General features: G+C 34.1%; 1 protein-coding gene across 1 annotated transcript; it reads right to left on the reverse strand.

The window, feature by feature from the left end:
• Positions 1–6,968: 6,968 nt before the first annotated feature.
• On the reverse strand, positions 6,969–14,853 carry LOC134848079 (serine/threonine/tyrosine-interacting-like protein 1). The gene is made up of 8 exons (XM_063865420.1): positions 14,696–14,853; positions 14,550–14,617; positions 12,412–12,589; positions 11,645–11,712; positions 10,110–10,255; positions 9,730–9,827; positions 7,674–7,786; positions 6,969–7,327 (listed from the first exon to the last, which is right to left on the reverse strand). The coding sequence occupies exons 1-8, from the start codon at positions 14,796–14,798 to the stop codon at positions 7,196–7,198; spliced, it is 906 nt and encodes a 301-aa protein (XP_063721490.1). The 5' UTR covers positions 14,799–14,853; the 3' UTR covers positions 6,969–7,195.
• Positions 14,854–15,472: the final 619 nt, after the last annotated feature.

A 15,472-nucleotide genomic window follows, 5' to 3' on the forward strand; every position in this document is an offset into this window, starting at 1 on the left:
CACGCAAATGTTTTTCGCATGTATGACGGACGGCAATTTTGAGAACCTAAAAACTTTTTTGTTTAGGTTCTTTTTGCCAATTACGGTTCCTGCAAAGTCCAACAGTAGCTCATCATTTGGAGCTATTGTGAAGGCTGATATGAGTTTTCTGACATGAAAGATATGTACAATTTGTGTCTTATTTAAAAGGTGTAAAATTGGCGCTGAGGTTTTTGGACATTTGTTGGTTTTACCATTGCCTCCAGATATTCGGCTATTATCCTTGCCTAGTCGTGACTAGGTTCTGAATTGTGACAGGGTTCTTAGGATCGCATTTCTGTGGTATGGTTCGTTTTTTTCCCGAATGAACAACAGTTGGTCATAACTGGGTGTTATTACCAGCGCAATTCCGAGAACGCTCCCTTTCATTCTGTGTCGCGGGGATTTCTACGTCGAACTGGCCTGAAAGTTCACGTTTTTCGATTATCAAAAAAAAATTTGTTCATCGCCCCTCATAAAGGAAATGGCAGATTTCGCCTCCAATATTCCATACACAGTCCCGTAATGAAAGCGGGGCGAAATGTGTGGGGCGCGAAATTTGCCTTTAAAATTAAGAGGGGTGAAAACTGTGAGTGGGAAAAATTCTCGACTCGAGATGCAGACTGGAGTTTAATTTTTAGACTAGATTATTTCATGAATTTCATGACACGGATCTTGACTTTACCATATCTATTTTTTTAAATCAAAAATTTCAAATAATAAAAATAAAATTAACCTAAATTTAAAAAACAAAATCTGATTATAAAGATATGGGAAAGTCAAGAACCGTAACTGAAATAATTTTAACTAAACGAGGTTTTAAGTCGCATTTTGTACCTTGGGTTTAAAATTTTGTGGAGAGCATCACTATAACGAGCACTACCTAAGTCACCACCTTCACTGCACTCTCTGACTCTTAAGCAAAACAGACTAGCTGAGATCTAACTCACGCAAAGTTTACCACTCTTGCAATTTTAAGCGCAGCAGAGCCATTGCTTGCTTTCTTGGATTTCGCACGTTTTGATTCTCGCGCACCTAGCCCCTTTCAATTTCAAATTTAAATTTCGCCCCCCACCCATTTCGCCCCTCACCCATTTCGCCGCACGTTTATTGTGAAACTGTGGGTGGAATATTCGGTGCGAAACGCGCCACTGTGTTTAGGAGGGGCAAAGTAAGTGTAGACCACTTTTTTCATTGCAGCTAATGGTCAAGAGATAGTTACGTGTCAATTTATGTCTCAAAAGAAGGTTGTTTTTTGAAGCTTCCGGATATCGCTCAAACTGATTTTTAGCAAAAAACTTGTTTAAACTGTTTTTGATTTGTTCATAGAGATAAAGATGGTATTTCTAAGCACCAATGGGCATTACGAGGCCAAACTGTATATTTTTTAATTGTGAGCTGATTCCGCAAAAAGGGCGCTCTTTTTTTTCTTCTTTTGTTATTTCGTTTTTTTTTAATCTTATCGTCAATTTATTTACATATTTCAATCTTGTTTTGAATTCCAGAGACCAACAAACACCGAATTGCGCGCGTTTCCAGTACAAAGTTTTGCCTCGTAATAGGAAAATTTGGGAGAAGCGAGGAAAAATCCAGATGCTACATCTATTCGAGCCTTTTCAGTCTTGATTTGACCTGCAAAATAAGTCTGGAAAAAAACTTATTTGTATCAAAAAAGTCTGAAAGGGTCGGATTAACAAAACAAGAAAGCCGCTTCTTCAAAAAATCGAAAAAACATTCAAAAATGTCGAAAAACTACATGTATCAAAATAAATAAGACTAGTTTTGAAACAAAAACATGCCAAGAAAATAATTTGTGAAAAAGCATCAAAAAAATTACTACAAAACCGAGGTTACAAAGCCGAAAATACTTCAGCAGAAACCATTTAAGTCGAAAAAAATATCAGCAAGACTTACGACTCTTGCAAATTTTTAAAATCTCCTCATCCTTCCATACATAATTTGACCTTACAACTTTGTCCACTTATTAAATGAAACAAAATGAAACAACTAAGCAGATATATTTAAAACCGATACCTAAAACGTTAAAAAAAGAAAGTAAAAAATCAAACATGTTTAAGACTAGTGAAAAGTGATCAAGACCCATCACCCTCAAACCACACACATGTACACAAAAACTTTTTTTTCGCTCTTAGAAAGACGCAAAATGGGGCGAGTAAATTGATATAATATGGGGCAAGACCTATCAAAGCAAAAAGAGAGGGAAAAGAAAAAAATCGTTTTTGAACAAATCGAGTTGGTATAATAGCAACCATCCTACAAAAATTAAATTTTGAAGACAGATAAGATAAATACAACGCGAACACGCACTTAAAAAATTTGTCACGGTTGAATGTTTACTACAATTTGACAACAAAGGTCGTCATCAAAATTATTAAACGAACTAAAACCAAATCATGTTTTTTAAATGAAACATCGAAAGAAAATAGTTTTTAAAAAATTTCTTAAAAAAATAATTTTCATGTTTATTTTGTAAATTTTATCAAAAAGCTTTAAAAATAGTCTTTTTTAGCTTTTTTGTTAGATTTATACTGTTATCATTTGATATCAATAAATAAAAAATTTAAAAAACAGTAGAAAAAGAAGCCGACAGAAACAAGGCCGACCAATTTTGGCGCCTAAAACGACCGACTTATTCCAGCACAGATAATAATTGATTTGCAACTGACTGCGTTCACTTTCAACAAATGCAAACAGTACATTCCAATCATGCTATTAAATTAGTATTTTTCACATTTATCATCTGTTCATTCTGTGAACAAAATTCTTCACTCCAAAAAAATCTAGTGCCCTGTTTCAACACCCTTGCTTATTGAAAGGGTAAAAAAAAAGTGGTTTTTACTTGTTTGCACAGGGGCAACGCAGTTAGTTACACCAAATTAGACGTGAGATTATATACAAAGCTCCGGTGTAAGCAAAACAAAAATAATTGACTATTTTACTCCAGGCGAAGAAATCAATAAAAAACAGGGTTTTTTCTATTTTTTTTGATCAGATAAAACCACGATTTAAATATTTCATGGAGCAACGCGGCGAAAGTTTGCACAATTTGAGATAATAAGTGTAATCCAATTGCAGGGTGAAATTTGCACCATTTAAGATAATAAGTGTAATCCAATTGCAGGGTGAAAATTGAAACAACTACAAAAAATCGCCTATCAAAAATTCCAGAGGCGACTTAAATATTTATATATATTGCAGACGGATGAAACAGTCCAAAGATCTGCCTCAATTTCAATCATGAAGATTAACAAAACTTAAATCTTTTTTGGCAAGATCCACAATAAAACCAGAAAAGGACATTTCATTAGAAAACTAAAGAGATACACGCGGTCCTAAATTATAACCTTCACATTTTTCACGTGTTTTTCATATTTATTTGTTTATTAGTTTTTTTTATATTTTACGAGAAAAAAACTAATAGAACAAAAGAATCGAAAAATAAGGACAGTAGTACAAAATCCGATCATAGTTAAGAAAAATACAGCATTTTTTTTAAGTAGTGTCGCTTTTTCTGCGCGATGAAATCAAGAACTGAACAAAAAAATATTCGACAGATATAGTAAAATCAGCCAAATAAAATCAGCAAATACAAATAAAACGAAAAAATTAACCGTTTTTTTAGATTTTTTTAGTTTTTGAATCCGATGGGCGCTACAATCTCAAAAACCTAACTTTACTCGAGCTTACTTGAGGTTTCACGGCTTAATTTAGGCTACTGTGGCTTTTATATTATTAAAATAACGTATTGTAAGCCAGCTCTCTCGCTTTATTTGCTCGAATTAGGACTAGCAACCAAAAATTTTAAACCCGTTCTACCAATACTGAGGCAACTCTTTGAAAGACTGTTGGTTCTTTGAAAGACTAGACCGTCGTTGTCAATTTTTTCTTGTCGTTTGAATGAAGACTCAAGCCTTTTAAAATAATATATCACTGGACAAATTTAATTGATTATTTGTGGTACCTGATTTTGCGTCAAAAAATGAAAAAATAAAACTAACTCGAATAAAAAGTTATGTTTTTCCAAAATATGGAACAAAAAAGTTATCTGAAGGTATCTTCCAGACTTTCCAATCACCAACAGAAGTATTAACGACACGTTCTCCGACAAATATAGAAAAAAAAATCGCATTTCACAAAATCAAAAAAATAATATCATTTACACTCAATTTTGGTTTCAATTTTTTCAAGCAGAAAAACGACTTCGAATAATTTGAGGCATACGGCTTTAATCATTGCTTTTTATGACTACTAGGAAACTGAACAGATAAAAAAAATTATTGCATAATTTAAAAAAACTCTTCAAAAACAGTAAGTTTTACAAAAAAAATATTTAACCTAATTAGCTGCACAGTTACACAGGCGAAGCAAAGCTTCGCACCAATTGCTATACAACGCAAACATACAAAAAAGTAAAGAAAATGAAAAAATTGTGTTTCAAGAAATAAATTTTCGTAAGTTTCGAAAAAAATTGAAATCAACTACAATGAAATTTGATTTCAATTTTGCACAATTCAAGTTTGCACAATTTGAGATAATAAGTGTAATCCAATTGCAGGGTGAAATTTGCACCATTTAAGATAATAAGTGTAATCCAATTGCAGGGTGAAAATTGAAACAACTACAAAAAATCGCCTATCAAAAATTCCAGAGGCGACTTAAATATTTATATATATTGCAGACGGATGAAACAGTCCAAAGATCTGCCTCAATTTCAATCATGAAGATTAACAAAACTTAAATTTTTTTTGGCAAGATCCACAATAAAACCAGAAAAGGACATTTCATTAGAAAACTAAAGAGATACACGCGGTCCTAAATTATAACCTTCACATTTTTCACGTGTTTTTCATATTTATTTGTTTATTAGTTTTTTTTATATTTTACGAGAAAAAAACTAATAGAACAAAAGAATCGAAAAATAAGGACAGTAGTACAAAATCCGATCATAGTTAAGAAAAATACAGCATTTTTTTTAAGTAGTGTCGCTTTTTCTGCGCGATGAAATCAAGAACTGAACAAAAAAATATTCGACAGATATAGTAAAATCAGCCAAATAAAATCAGCAAATACAAATAAAACGGAAAAATTAACCGTTTTTTTAGATTTTTTTAGTTTTTGAATCCGATGGGTGCTACAATCTCAAAAACCTAACTTTACTCGAGCTTACTTGAGGTTTCACGGCTTAATTTAGGCTACTGTGGCTTTTATATTATTAAAATAACGTATTGTAAGCCAGCTCTCTCGCTTTATTTGCTCGAATTAGGACTAGCAACCAAAAATTTTAAACCCGTTCTACCAATACTGAGGCAACTCTTTGAAAGACTGTTGGTTCTTTGAAAGACTAGACCGTCGTTGTCAATTTTTTCTTGTCGTTTGAATGAAGACTCAAGCCTTTTAAAATAATATATCACTGGACAAATTTAATTGATTATTTGTGGTACCTGATTTTGCGTCAAAAAATGAAAAAATAAAACTAACTCGAATAAAAAGTTATGTTTTTCCAAAAATTGGAACAAAAAAGTTATCTGAAGGTATCTTCCAGACTTTCCAATCACTAACAGAAGTATTAACGACACGTTCTCCGACAAATATAGAAAAAAAAATCGCATTTCACAAAATCAAAAAAATAATATCATTTACACTCAGTTTTGGTTTCAATTTTTTCAAGCAGAAAAACGACTTCGATTATTTTGAGGCATACGGCTTTAATCATTGCTTTTTATGACTACTAGGAAAATGAACAGATAAAAAAAATTATTGCATAATTTAAAAAAACTCTTCAAAAACAGTAAGTTTTACAAAAAAAATATTTAACCTAATTAGCTGCACAGTTACACAGGCGAAGCAAAGCTTCGCACCAATTGCTATACAACGCAAACATACAAAAAAGTAAAGAAAATGAAAAAATTGCGTTTCAAGAAATAAATTTTCGTAAGTTTCGAAAAAAATTGAAATCAACTACAATGAAATTTGCTTAGAGAACAAAAAAAGTCTGTGATGTAGTAACTAAGACAACAATCTTTGAGCAGACACCACTTGAGCCAAAAAAAATTATAAAAAAACTGTATTTTCAAGTCTCCCTAAAAGTACAATGAACAACACTCTCACTTGCAACTACAAGGAAAGTTTTTGGAGCACAAAAAAATCTGTGATCGGAAAACTAAGCCGACAAAGCTTGATCAGACAAACGAAAGTCCGAAGTACTTCAGGACGCAAAGTCGCCGGCCTTACTTCTAGGTCAAACGGGAAGGAATCTAAAAGTTGTTCAGGAACAAAAAATGAAGCAAGATTTGTAGGAAAAGTTGCTTACGGGAAAAAAAGTATTGAGCATTGAAAATGCGTTTGAAAGTTTATTTTACTTCTACAAAAGATTCTGTGGAAACTGAAAAAAAAATTGTCCCGACTCCACGGTCTAAAAACTGCGGTTTGATACAGCTTGCTACTTGCAAGCGTGAGCTCCAAAAACGAATAAATAGAATTCGATGTTTCTTCGAACATGTTCGACTCATCTACAAAATATATTGATTGGATTCATTTTCTTAAGTTTGTTTTTACCTTCCTGGTTTACAAATAACTTCAACTTTGATCATCACGGGAACAGAAGTCAAGCGATAAGACTTGTTGATAAGACATGTAAGCATGATTTTTGAAAAAAAGGTAACCAAATATACGCTAGTGAAGCAGAATAATCAAAAAACTATCATCTATTCGCGCCGGACAAGTTTTCAGCTCTTCAATGTTCTGCCGTTTATCCAAACCTAAACGTAGTTTAAATTACTATGAAGTAAAAGGTTTGGTCTTCATTATGCACTTAAAGGACGACAAGCACAAATCCGATTACTCCTCAATTGCGTTCATACTTAGATTTAAAATGCATCACAATTAAGTCTGTCAAATGTTGTTTTTCAAACTATCCAAACTAATGCAAAAAAAGTTTGAAAAAGTCTAATTCGATGAATTCATTTATGTACATATTATGCAGCTATTTACATACAAATTTTTACAGTACTATATAAGTGAACTATTCACATTAGACTTCAGTTCTTGAAACAGACCAGACTCTTCTCGGGTTTTTAGTGATTTGTATCTTTGTACTTAAAGCTGGTCTACTTAGAATAATTGTTCCAAGTTCAGAGGTAGAAGAATGACATCTGATTTAGAAAGCGGGATCTTCTATGTCTGTTTTTCTCTCTCCAAGTACTTTCTCCTCCCACTGGGATAGTTGCTTAATGAAGCCTCTATTCGGTCGAGTGCTTTTCTGACACTTGAGCACAGCTTTCCACGCCTCCTGAAAAAACAAACAAATCAATAAAGAACTTAGCTTAGATCTGTTTAACAACCCAATAGGGGAGGAAATAATTAACAACGTACAAAATTCGCATAAGCTTAACTGTTCAATTCTTTCTTTATGGGGGATTCTTAGGGGTGGGGTAATAGTTAACAAGATCCTATCTAACTATTTTGGCCATATGTTTGATTTCTACTAATCAAGTGTAAGCATCTCACTATTTTTTCATAATTTCGACAATTTCTACAAATTTGGATCGTTCACCTAAAAAACCATTTAAATTATTCGATTAGGTTAACCGCCTTATTGAGATAAAAATTAAAAAGTGCAATTCATTTGTTCATACTCGGAGCGTGCATTTCTCTTTGTACACAAGGTATGCTAGTGCCACTGCACTGTTGCGACTGATGCCCAGGTCAGAATAGATCAACACGACGTCAGAATTTTCCAATCGATCATCTAGAAAAAAATTTACCAGATTGAATATAATATTAAATCAACAGACAGTTTGAAAAGTCTCGATGAACGCAGGGACACCGAAAACAAATTGACACTGTTTTTGCTATTATTCGACTTTCGAAACTCAGAAAAATTAAGTCAAATTAAAGCTTTTAGGATAAAACGAATCTTTTCTGAACATTGGGTCAATAGATAACTTTTTTATTCCGCAGAAAAAACTGAAAAATTGGATCCGACAAGTGAATCTTAAAAATCAGTCATGTTACTTCGCGCCATTTCCAGTTACTTCATTGGAGAATCATAGCCAAGAATCATATCTTTTTGTTTTCGAAGAAAAAGGGATAAGCCGCTTATGCAGAAGAAATTCACCCAACCTGCAATTTTGACTGAACCCAAAAACCCAGTTTGGCAAGGTATTTCTCGAGAAAAGTCAAAAATTCGTCGAAAAATATAAAAATTTTGACTTTTCCGAGGGCCAAAACTTTTTGGGTCAAAGAAATTGGGCGTATTCGGGTATGCATATGGGCTTCTCAAAACCCGTTTTTTGAATTGAAATCAAAATTCCAGATATGGGAAGGTATTTTTCGGTAAAATTCATTAAGTTTAAAAAAACGCACAAAAAATCGACTTTTCTGAGGATATCAAAAAATTTGTGAGTGACCGCTGTGACATGGGAGCTTAACAACGCCCTTTATCTCCATTGAAGCCACAAACTCAGGTTTATGAGGCTAGTTTTCGACAAAAGTCAAAAAAGATTTAAAAAAAACGGTCAAAAAAAGACAATTAAATTCACTATTCCGAGGACCATAAATTTAGGTTAAAAAAATTTTGGGCGTAGCTGCTCATGGAGGGGAGTTTTTCAAAACCGAAAAAATTGTTAAAACAAAAATCTCAAATCATATTAGTTTTTGGAGTTTTAAGCGCCATTTTGGGAATAAAAAAAATTCTTTAACTATTTTAAGTAAGTTTTTCTTCTACCAAAACTGTTTTCCAACTGGTTTTTATACTATGCTTGCCGAATATGCCTAATTTCTAATTTTTCGTTCATAATTTTATCAGCCCAGAGAAAAAACGACATTATTAGGTTTAAAAAAATGTATTTTTATAGTCGGAATATTCTGTGCTATGTGCACAGTAGCCCAGCTAACCTTGTTTGAGTTACCTGTCTGTTGAAAATTTATTTTGATGGAACCAGTGACACAGAGTCGAAGCTGCGCGTCAAAAAGCAGCTCAATAAAATGAAATAAGAAAGAAAAAAGTAGAAATAAGCCTGAACGACTTTGCCACGCTACGGATTCAAACCTCCGAAGAACAGATTAAATATCTCACGCGCTAATCTCTCAGCTACGCACAATTAACAATCGTCAACCACTAGCTACAAATAAAGCAGACAACAGATGCTATGATATTTCTAATGCTACAGATCGTAACTAAAGCAAAAGAGCCACCAAATGAGCACTTTTATTTGCGAGTTAGATTGGGGGAAAGAAGGTTCATACTAATACACTACGCTCGCATGCCGGCTAGTGTAATAACGATAGGACGAACAGATGCAACTCAGAAACAAAGATTTTGTCCAAAAAATTTTGCTGTTCTCAGGGATTTGACCTTCTCACCAACTAAAGGGTCCATCCTTTGGTAATATCTTATGCCGTCCATTTTATGCCCACCAACCCTAAAATCTTTCCTAAAATCGAGATACTAATTTTGAAGGAGAGCGCGCGCAAAAAAAAACACAAATTTGGTTAAAATTTTCTACAAACTGCAAAAAGATCACACCCCCCTCCCCTCGAGAAAAACCTAGATCTGCCCCTGAGCTTTGTGATTTTCTGAGGCCACAATATTCGGCCATCAGGAATACCTTATAAAATAATAATTCTGACATTAGTTCATTTGAACTGTTTGCAATTAATCAGTTCAATGAAAGGCTTGATAGTTCTCACCAATAAACTTGCAGACAGCGTCGAGACACGAGAGTAGATCGCTTCCAACTTCGTCTTCTATCCCAACTCGACACAATTTATCCGAATCGGTGGCAAAACTGAAAAGAGACAGAAACAACTTCATTAGAGAACTGCGTCAAAGCATTAAACAGAATTCTTAAATCAGTGAAAATATCAGAAACAAATTTGTTGCGATTCAAACACAGCAGTAAAGTTGTACTTAGCATACACACCCAAAAAACAGGCAAGCACTCAAATATGTTAAAGATTCTTTTGAACGCCTCAAACTCAGTTTTGCCTCAAACGATATTCTCAAAACTCGCCAATTATGCAGAAGTTTGGGACTGAGTGAAACCTAAACAGTGCTACGTGCTACTCACTATGTCTCGTTTTCGTTCGTGACAGCGACATGTGCTCTCACTTTGAGGTCCTTCTGGATTCGCTTGTTCAGAGCCTGCTCCACACTGCCCATGTACAACTGTCCAGGTATGATCTCAGTCGGATATGTCACAATCACGTCCAGCTCCTCAAACATTATGAACTTCTATCACACACGATCATTAGAAAAATGCAGTTTTCATTGATAGGATTTTGTAGAGGACCCTTTAGAGGTCTCCTCGGATCAAAATGAAGCTAGGCCAAATGAAAACTAGAAGGGTTGAATTGTTGTACATTTTGAGAACTGACAACGCTACTTTTACTTAAATTGCCTTTTACCATCTCGCTATCAGAGAAGTTTTTTATGGCTCTCGACCGAAACTAATTTTCGATTTCTTTCATGTTTTACTATTTCATTGAGCATTAATCTAAAAAAAAGAAAAATAGAATAACAGTTTGTAGATCTAAAGAGACTGAAAGACAATTGTTACTAGAGTGTTCTTGTAAAACTGGCGAGACCTCCAGTCGCCAATTGGACCCTGCTTAGCCAGCGAGGCCAAGGCAGGACCTACTCTACTTGCGTCGTAGCTCGATTCATCTCGATGCTGAAATCAAGGCTGCTAAGTTATGAGATATAACATGTTATAGCATAACTACTCAATGTTAAATTGCACCTCGAATCATTTCATTTTGCACGTTTGAACAAAACTGCCACTTTTTAATCTTTTAACTATCTTTGACGATAATTCAATGAATAGTCTGATAGCTTCTTACGTAGCTCATTTAGTTTTAAATAATTTTTCTAGGCCATTGAGTATGTAAACCCATCTCTTGACTTCACATCCATTAGAAATCAGATAGACGATCTTTAGACGGTTCAGCTTCGTTAAGCTAGCCCGGATCAGTCAATCTTGACCTCCTGCACCAATGACCGAACCGAAACAGTCGAAGCATTCATGTTTAAAAACTCATTGATTGAACATAGTCCTGAGCTATTGTTTTGCTGGTATCAAAAACTGCGAACACGCTAATTGATTTGGGAGTTCCAATAATTTTCTGTGATACTTGGTTGCAACTAACTTTAAATAGTTAGGGCAACCAACTTTAAATGTCAATTATTATATTTGACGAGGGAAAATGACCGAATAACAGGTTATGAAAACTTTCGATGAAGAAATATACAATACCCAGTAAATTTGACAGGTCTTTGACTTCAAATCAAGTTTTATTATTAATTGAGTATTTAAAGTCCAGAACCCACAATTTAAAAATGCAGATATTTTTAGAGCATCTTGAATGATCCTTAGGCTCATCAATGATAGCCCTTTGTCAGCCGTCTGCCGATAGGAGAAAGATATACAGGTATGACTTGAGTATGACAGGTATGACTCAAGTTTTATTATTAATTGAGTATTTAAAGTCCAGAACCCACATTTTAAAAATGCAGATATTTTTAGAGCATCTTGAATGATCCTTAGGCTCATCAATGATAGCCCTTTGTCAGCCGTCTGCCGATAGGAGAAAGATATACACTTACCTTGGGCATGTAGAGTATCTTCTTAGTTCTGAGAAATGGGTACAGCTTGGAAAAATCTTCGTATCCACCTGAAGCATATCCTTTTTTTTATTTCTTCAATATTCAAACTTTTTTTCGAATCATTTGGATAGTCTAAATGACCCTGAACAACCTCGGTGTTCAAAAATCCAGCAATGAGCACACAGAAGATAAAAGACGAAAAAACCGCAGAAAACTTTGGATGCAAAAAAAAGTGTCGGACACTAATGATTGAAAACTGTTTCTATTTTCGACCACGTCTTTTTAAGATTATTGACCAAAAATATATATTTAGCACAAAAGTGCGGGCATTCTAATTCTCTCGTTGATCATCAAGCAAACTATATGGCTTTCGCAGAGTGTTGAAAGTCATGTAGGAAATATTTTTCGGGATCTAATTTTTTGATGTTGCGTTTTCAATGTATCCAAGTACAGCATGAGCGATACTCAGCCTCAAAATCTCCCTAGAACACACTCAAAAGTGGTTCTAAAAACACAACAAAAAGTCGCTAAAAACGAAATGAAACGCGAATTTTTTAAATGTAGATTAATTTAGAATTAATTTAAATTTTGGCAATGTAAATTGTAGCTTGGAAAATTTCTATTTTATACTTCAGTGTCTTAATGGAAACTTTTTGATACATATATTTTTTAAAATATCACTGTCCCGTTCGTAAAGCTGTATTTCTGAAAAACCACTATTTTCTAACTCCAAATCGATTGTAAGGAGGGAGGGTGTAAGTGTTTACCATCTGCGATTTGTATTGGGTTTTTGCTGCCTTGTGCGACTAAGAATTTGGCCAACTGGATCGCATTCAACTCATCTTCACTTTCGCTCGCGTCTCTTGATCTCGAGTGTCCATCATAGACCACAATGTGTTCCTTGCACTCCAACTCTGCCTCGTAGGGAACTTTCCATTGTCCATCCTACAAACGCAACATCAATTTCAACTCCATAAGAAGGCGGTAGATAACCAGCCGCAGTTAAACCAGCCAAAAAAACTTTTCGTTACAGCATAAACACTATTTGGCTGACTTAATACGTTCCTCGTTTTCGGTCTAATTATATATCGGCTGGCCTTTTCCCGATGAATTTTTATTTCAATGAACCAAGAATTTGGTGTTTGAGACATTCAAGAAAAGGATAGAGCCATCCAGAATAATATGTAAGATCAGAACTTAACCAAGAAATCTAGTGGATCGGATAACGCGATCTGCAATAAAAAATCATTCGGAATCTAATTTTCGAACACTGCAGAACAGGCGAACGCAATTCGTAACAGCGACAACTGGTAAATTTATATTTTTAAAATTAATTTCTTTCAATATTATATAAATCTGCTTAATGTGAAATATATTAATAAATTATGTCAAATTAACACGAAAACCATCCTAAGTGTAAATTAGTCTGAAAGACGGAAAAATCCTGATAAATTTGTATTTTTCGAATTCCAAATCAACTCTTTGCATTTTTTGGAATCGAAATAATGGCTAATAGCACTTAAACATGATAACTCACTCAACCCCCTACACGATTACTTTGAGGCACCAAAAATCGAGTGGACCTGACTAAAACAAAATTAAACAGGGATAGCGGTGCATTTTTGTTCGCAAATTGAGATGCTTTTTCTTCGTTAGATCGGATCTGAAAGAAAACCCAGAAACTAAGTACAATCGATAGTAAGAGTACAATCAATACGCAAGTTTGAAAAAGTTTTAATCAAAAAATAAATCGACAAAAAAATTTGCAGAACATTTTTTGGTTATTAATTCTGTATTATATACTTGCTCGCACGTTTTATTTGCTCGAAATTAGATAAAATATTAAAAATTTATACTGGTTTCTCTCTGAGCTGAGGATTTTTTGGACTTTTTAATATGATCTGAATCAGGACTGCAAGGGCTTCAAAATGATACATCAGTCAGCCCTTCCGACAAATTTTTGTGGTACCTGAGAACAAAATAAGAAAAAAATAGCCAACAGACAGTTGGAAAAGAGTCAACGAACGCAAGGAAACAGAAGAAATACTTCGTTTTTTTTTTGAAAAAAAAATCAACACTCAATTTTCAAAACAAATAGATGGCCTTCAAGTTCTTTGAATTTCAAAAACAATTGATATTTGCACATTTAGGATAAAATTATCTCAATTTGAAAAAAATTTCAATGGAAAGATTTTTTTTTCTGCTCGGAAATCTGAAAATTATATACTACAATCGAAACTAGAAGTGGACCTCGTTTTTCGTGAACTTAACACTTTTGCTGTTCGATTGTGCAGTTTGCCTTCCTTTTAACCAAATAAATCAACTAAATTAAAAAGAAATCAAAAGTTCAAACCTCGAAAAATCAAATTTGATCGTGAACATATTTGACACTTCCTGAAAAAAAAAAACAAAAAAAATTATCTGAAAAACTAAAACTCCCCCGAACACAAAACTCCTCACAAAACTCAGAAAACAAAAATTTGAGTGAATTAGTGTTTCCCGTTTACAAATAGTAAGCGTCGTGGCTCGATATGAAACTGAGATTATGTCCATCGGACCGTATGTTTTTTTATTTATATTCAGGAAACGTTTAAAAAAAATACTGTTAGCAATTATCGCATGATTTCTTATTTAATTTGAGGAAACGTTTAAAACAAATACAGTGAGCAATTACTCAAAGAAAAAATTGAATTTAGGTTAACTTTGAATAACGCTCTTCGTCTTGAAAGGTACTCATCAATTTGAACTTAAATCCCGTCCAATCAAATCCATTGAGCTCAGTATGCAATTTGTATCAAGTTTGCCAATTTTAAGCGCAAAAATCAACTAGGTGTCGTTAGAATACGAGCGGAAATAAAATATGCAGAACAAATTTTTAAAAACCGAACCAAAAATGAAAACTTACATCTTGGCGAGGGGCCAACTTTGCCGTTATAATATGGGACTCGGCATACTCAGCAGCTGACCTAGCATCTAAAATGAACAGACTTCATAGATGTTTGGTTTACATTCATTCTTAAATATCCTTGATTTGTGTTCAATTTTAACTACCTAATATTAACAGGAAATTGTTATCAGATACGGAAGGATAGCGTGATCTCTGTTGAATAATATTATACAATTCGGTGGGCTTTAGAAATTGAATTCGATTCATTTTCACAATATTTACATAGATAGTCCTGAAATATAATACAATTCAGTTGGCTTTAGAAAATGAATTCGATTCATTTTCACAATATTTACATAGATAGTCCTGAAAAAATAGAAAATCAGAGCAATCGATGAGATCTGTAACAGTCGCCAGAAAGTTAAGCTAGGTTCTAAAACGACTGGCTAGCGTGTTATGAGAGCTTCACATGCTTTTGATCATCTCTACCAAGCCAGTTCAATGTGTGGTTCACTAACAATGGGTCGACAAAGTCGTTACAACTTAAAGGCTAACGGCCAAACCGCGCAAATTAACTTAGTTACATACAGAAATAGTGAGCTCATAGCTGGGTCTCAAAATCCCCAGACCACGAGGTCACTCCTAGAAACAGGTCTACTCCTTATATAATATTGCTATTGTTCAGTAGATAAAAATCATCATATCCATCGGAGATGGATCCACCCTTTCCCTCAACCCCCAGCTTCTAATTATCTGATAGTGAATCTGATAGTTCTTGAATCCGGACGAAGATCTGTCTTCTTGACGAGCAGGAAGGGTAGTAAAATCCTCCCGACAGCCCTCTGGATTCTCGGCAATTGCTCGGTAACGATTGTAGATGTACAATCGTTACAACTCGGAGCGCTCTTCTTCGAATATTCATGAAATAAATTTCTGTCGTT

Source organism: Symsagittifera roscoffensis, chromosome 6 (assembly GCF_963678635.1).
Source record: "Symsagittifera roscoffensis chromosome 6, txSymRosc1.1, whole genome shotgun sequence".
Lineage (NCBI taxonomy): Eukaryota > Metazoa > Xenacoelomorpha > Acoela > Convolutidae > Symsagittifera > Symsagittifera roscoffensis.

Bases quoted from the DNA above. Each gene is read 5' to 3' on its own strand.
- LOC134848079 (XM_063865420.1), bottom strand. From the start codon at position 14,798: ATGAATCGAATTCAATTTCTAAAGCCCACCGAATTGTATAATATTATT. The intron at 14,618-14,695 runs GTAGTTAAAATT...TGTTCATTTTAG, and splicing joins CAATTTCCTGTTAATATTAG to ATGCTAGGTCAGCTGCTGAG. The intron at 7,787-9,729 runs GTGAGAACTATC...ATTTTTTTCTAG, and splicing joins CGCTGTCTGCAAGTTTATTG to ATGATCGATTGGAAAATTCT.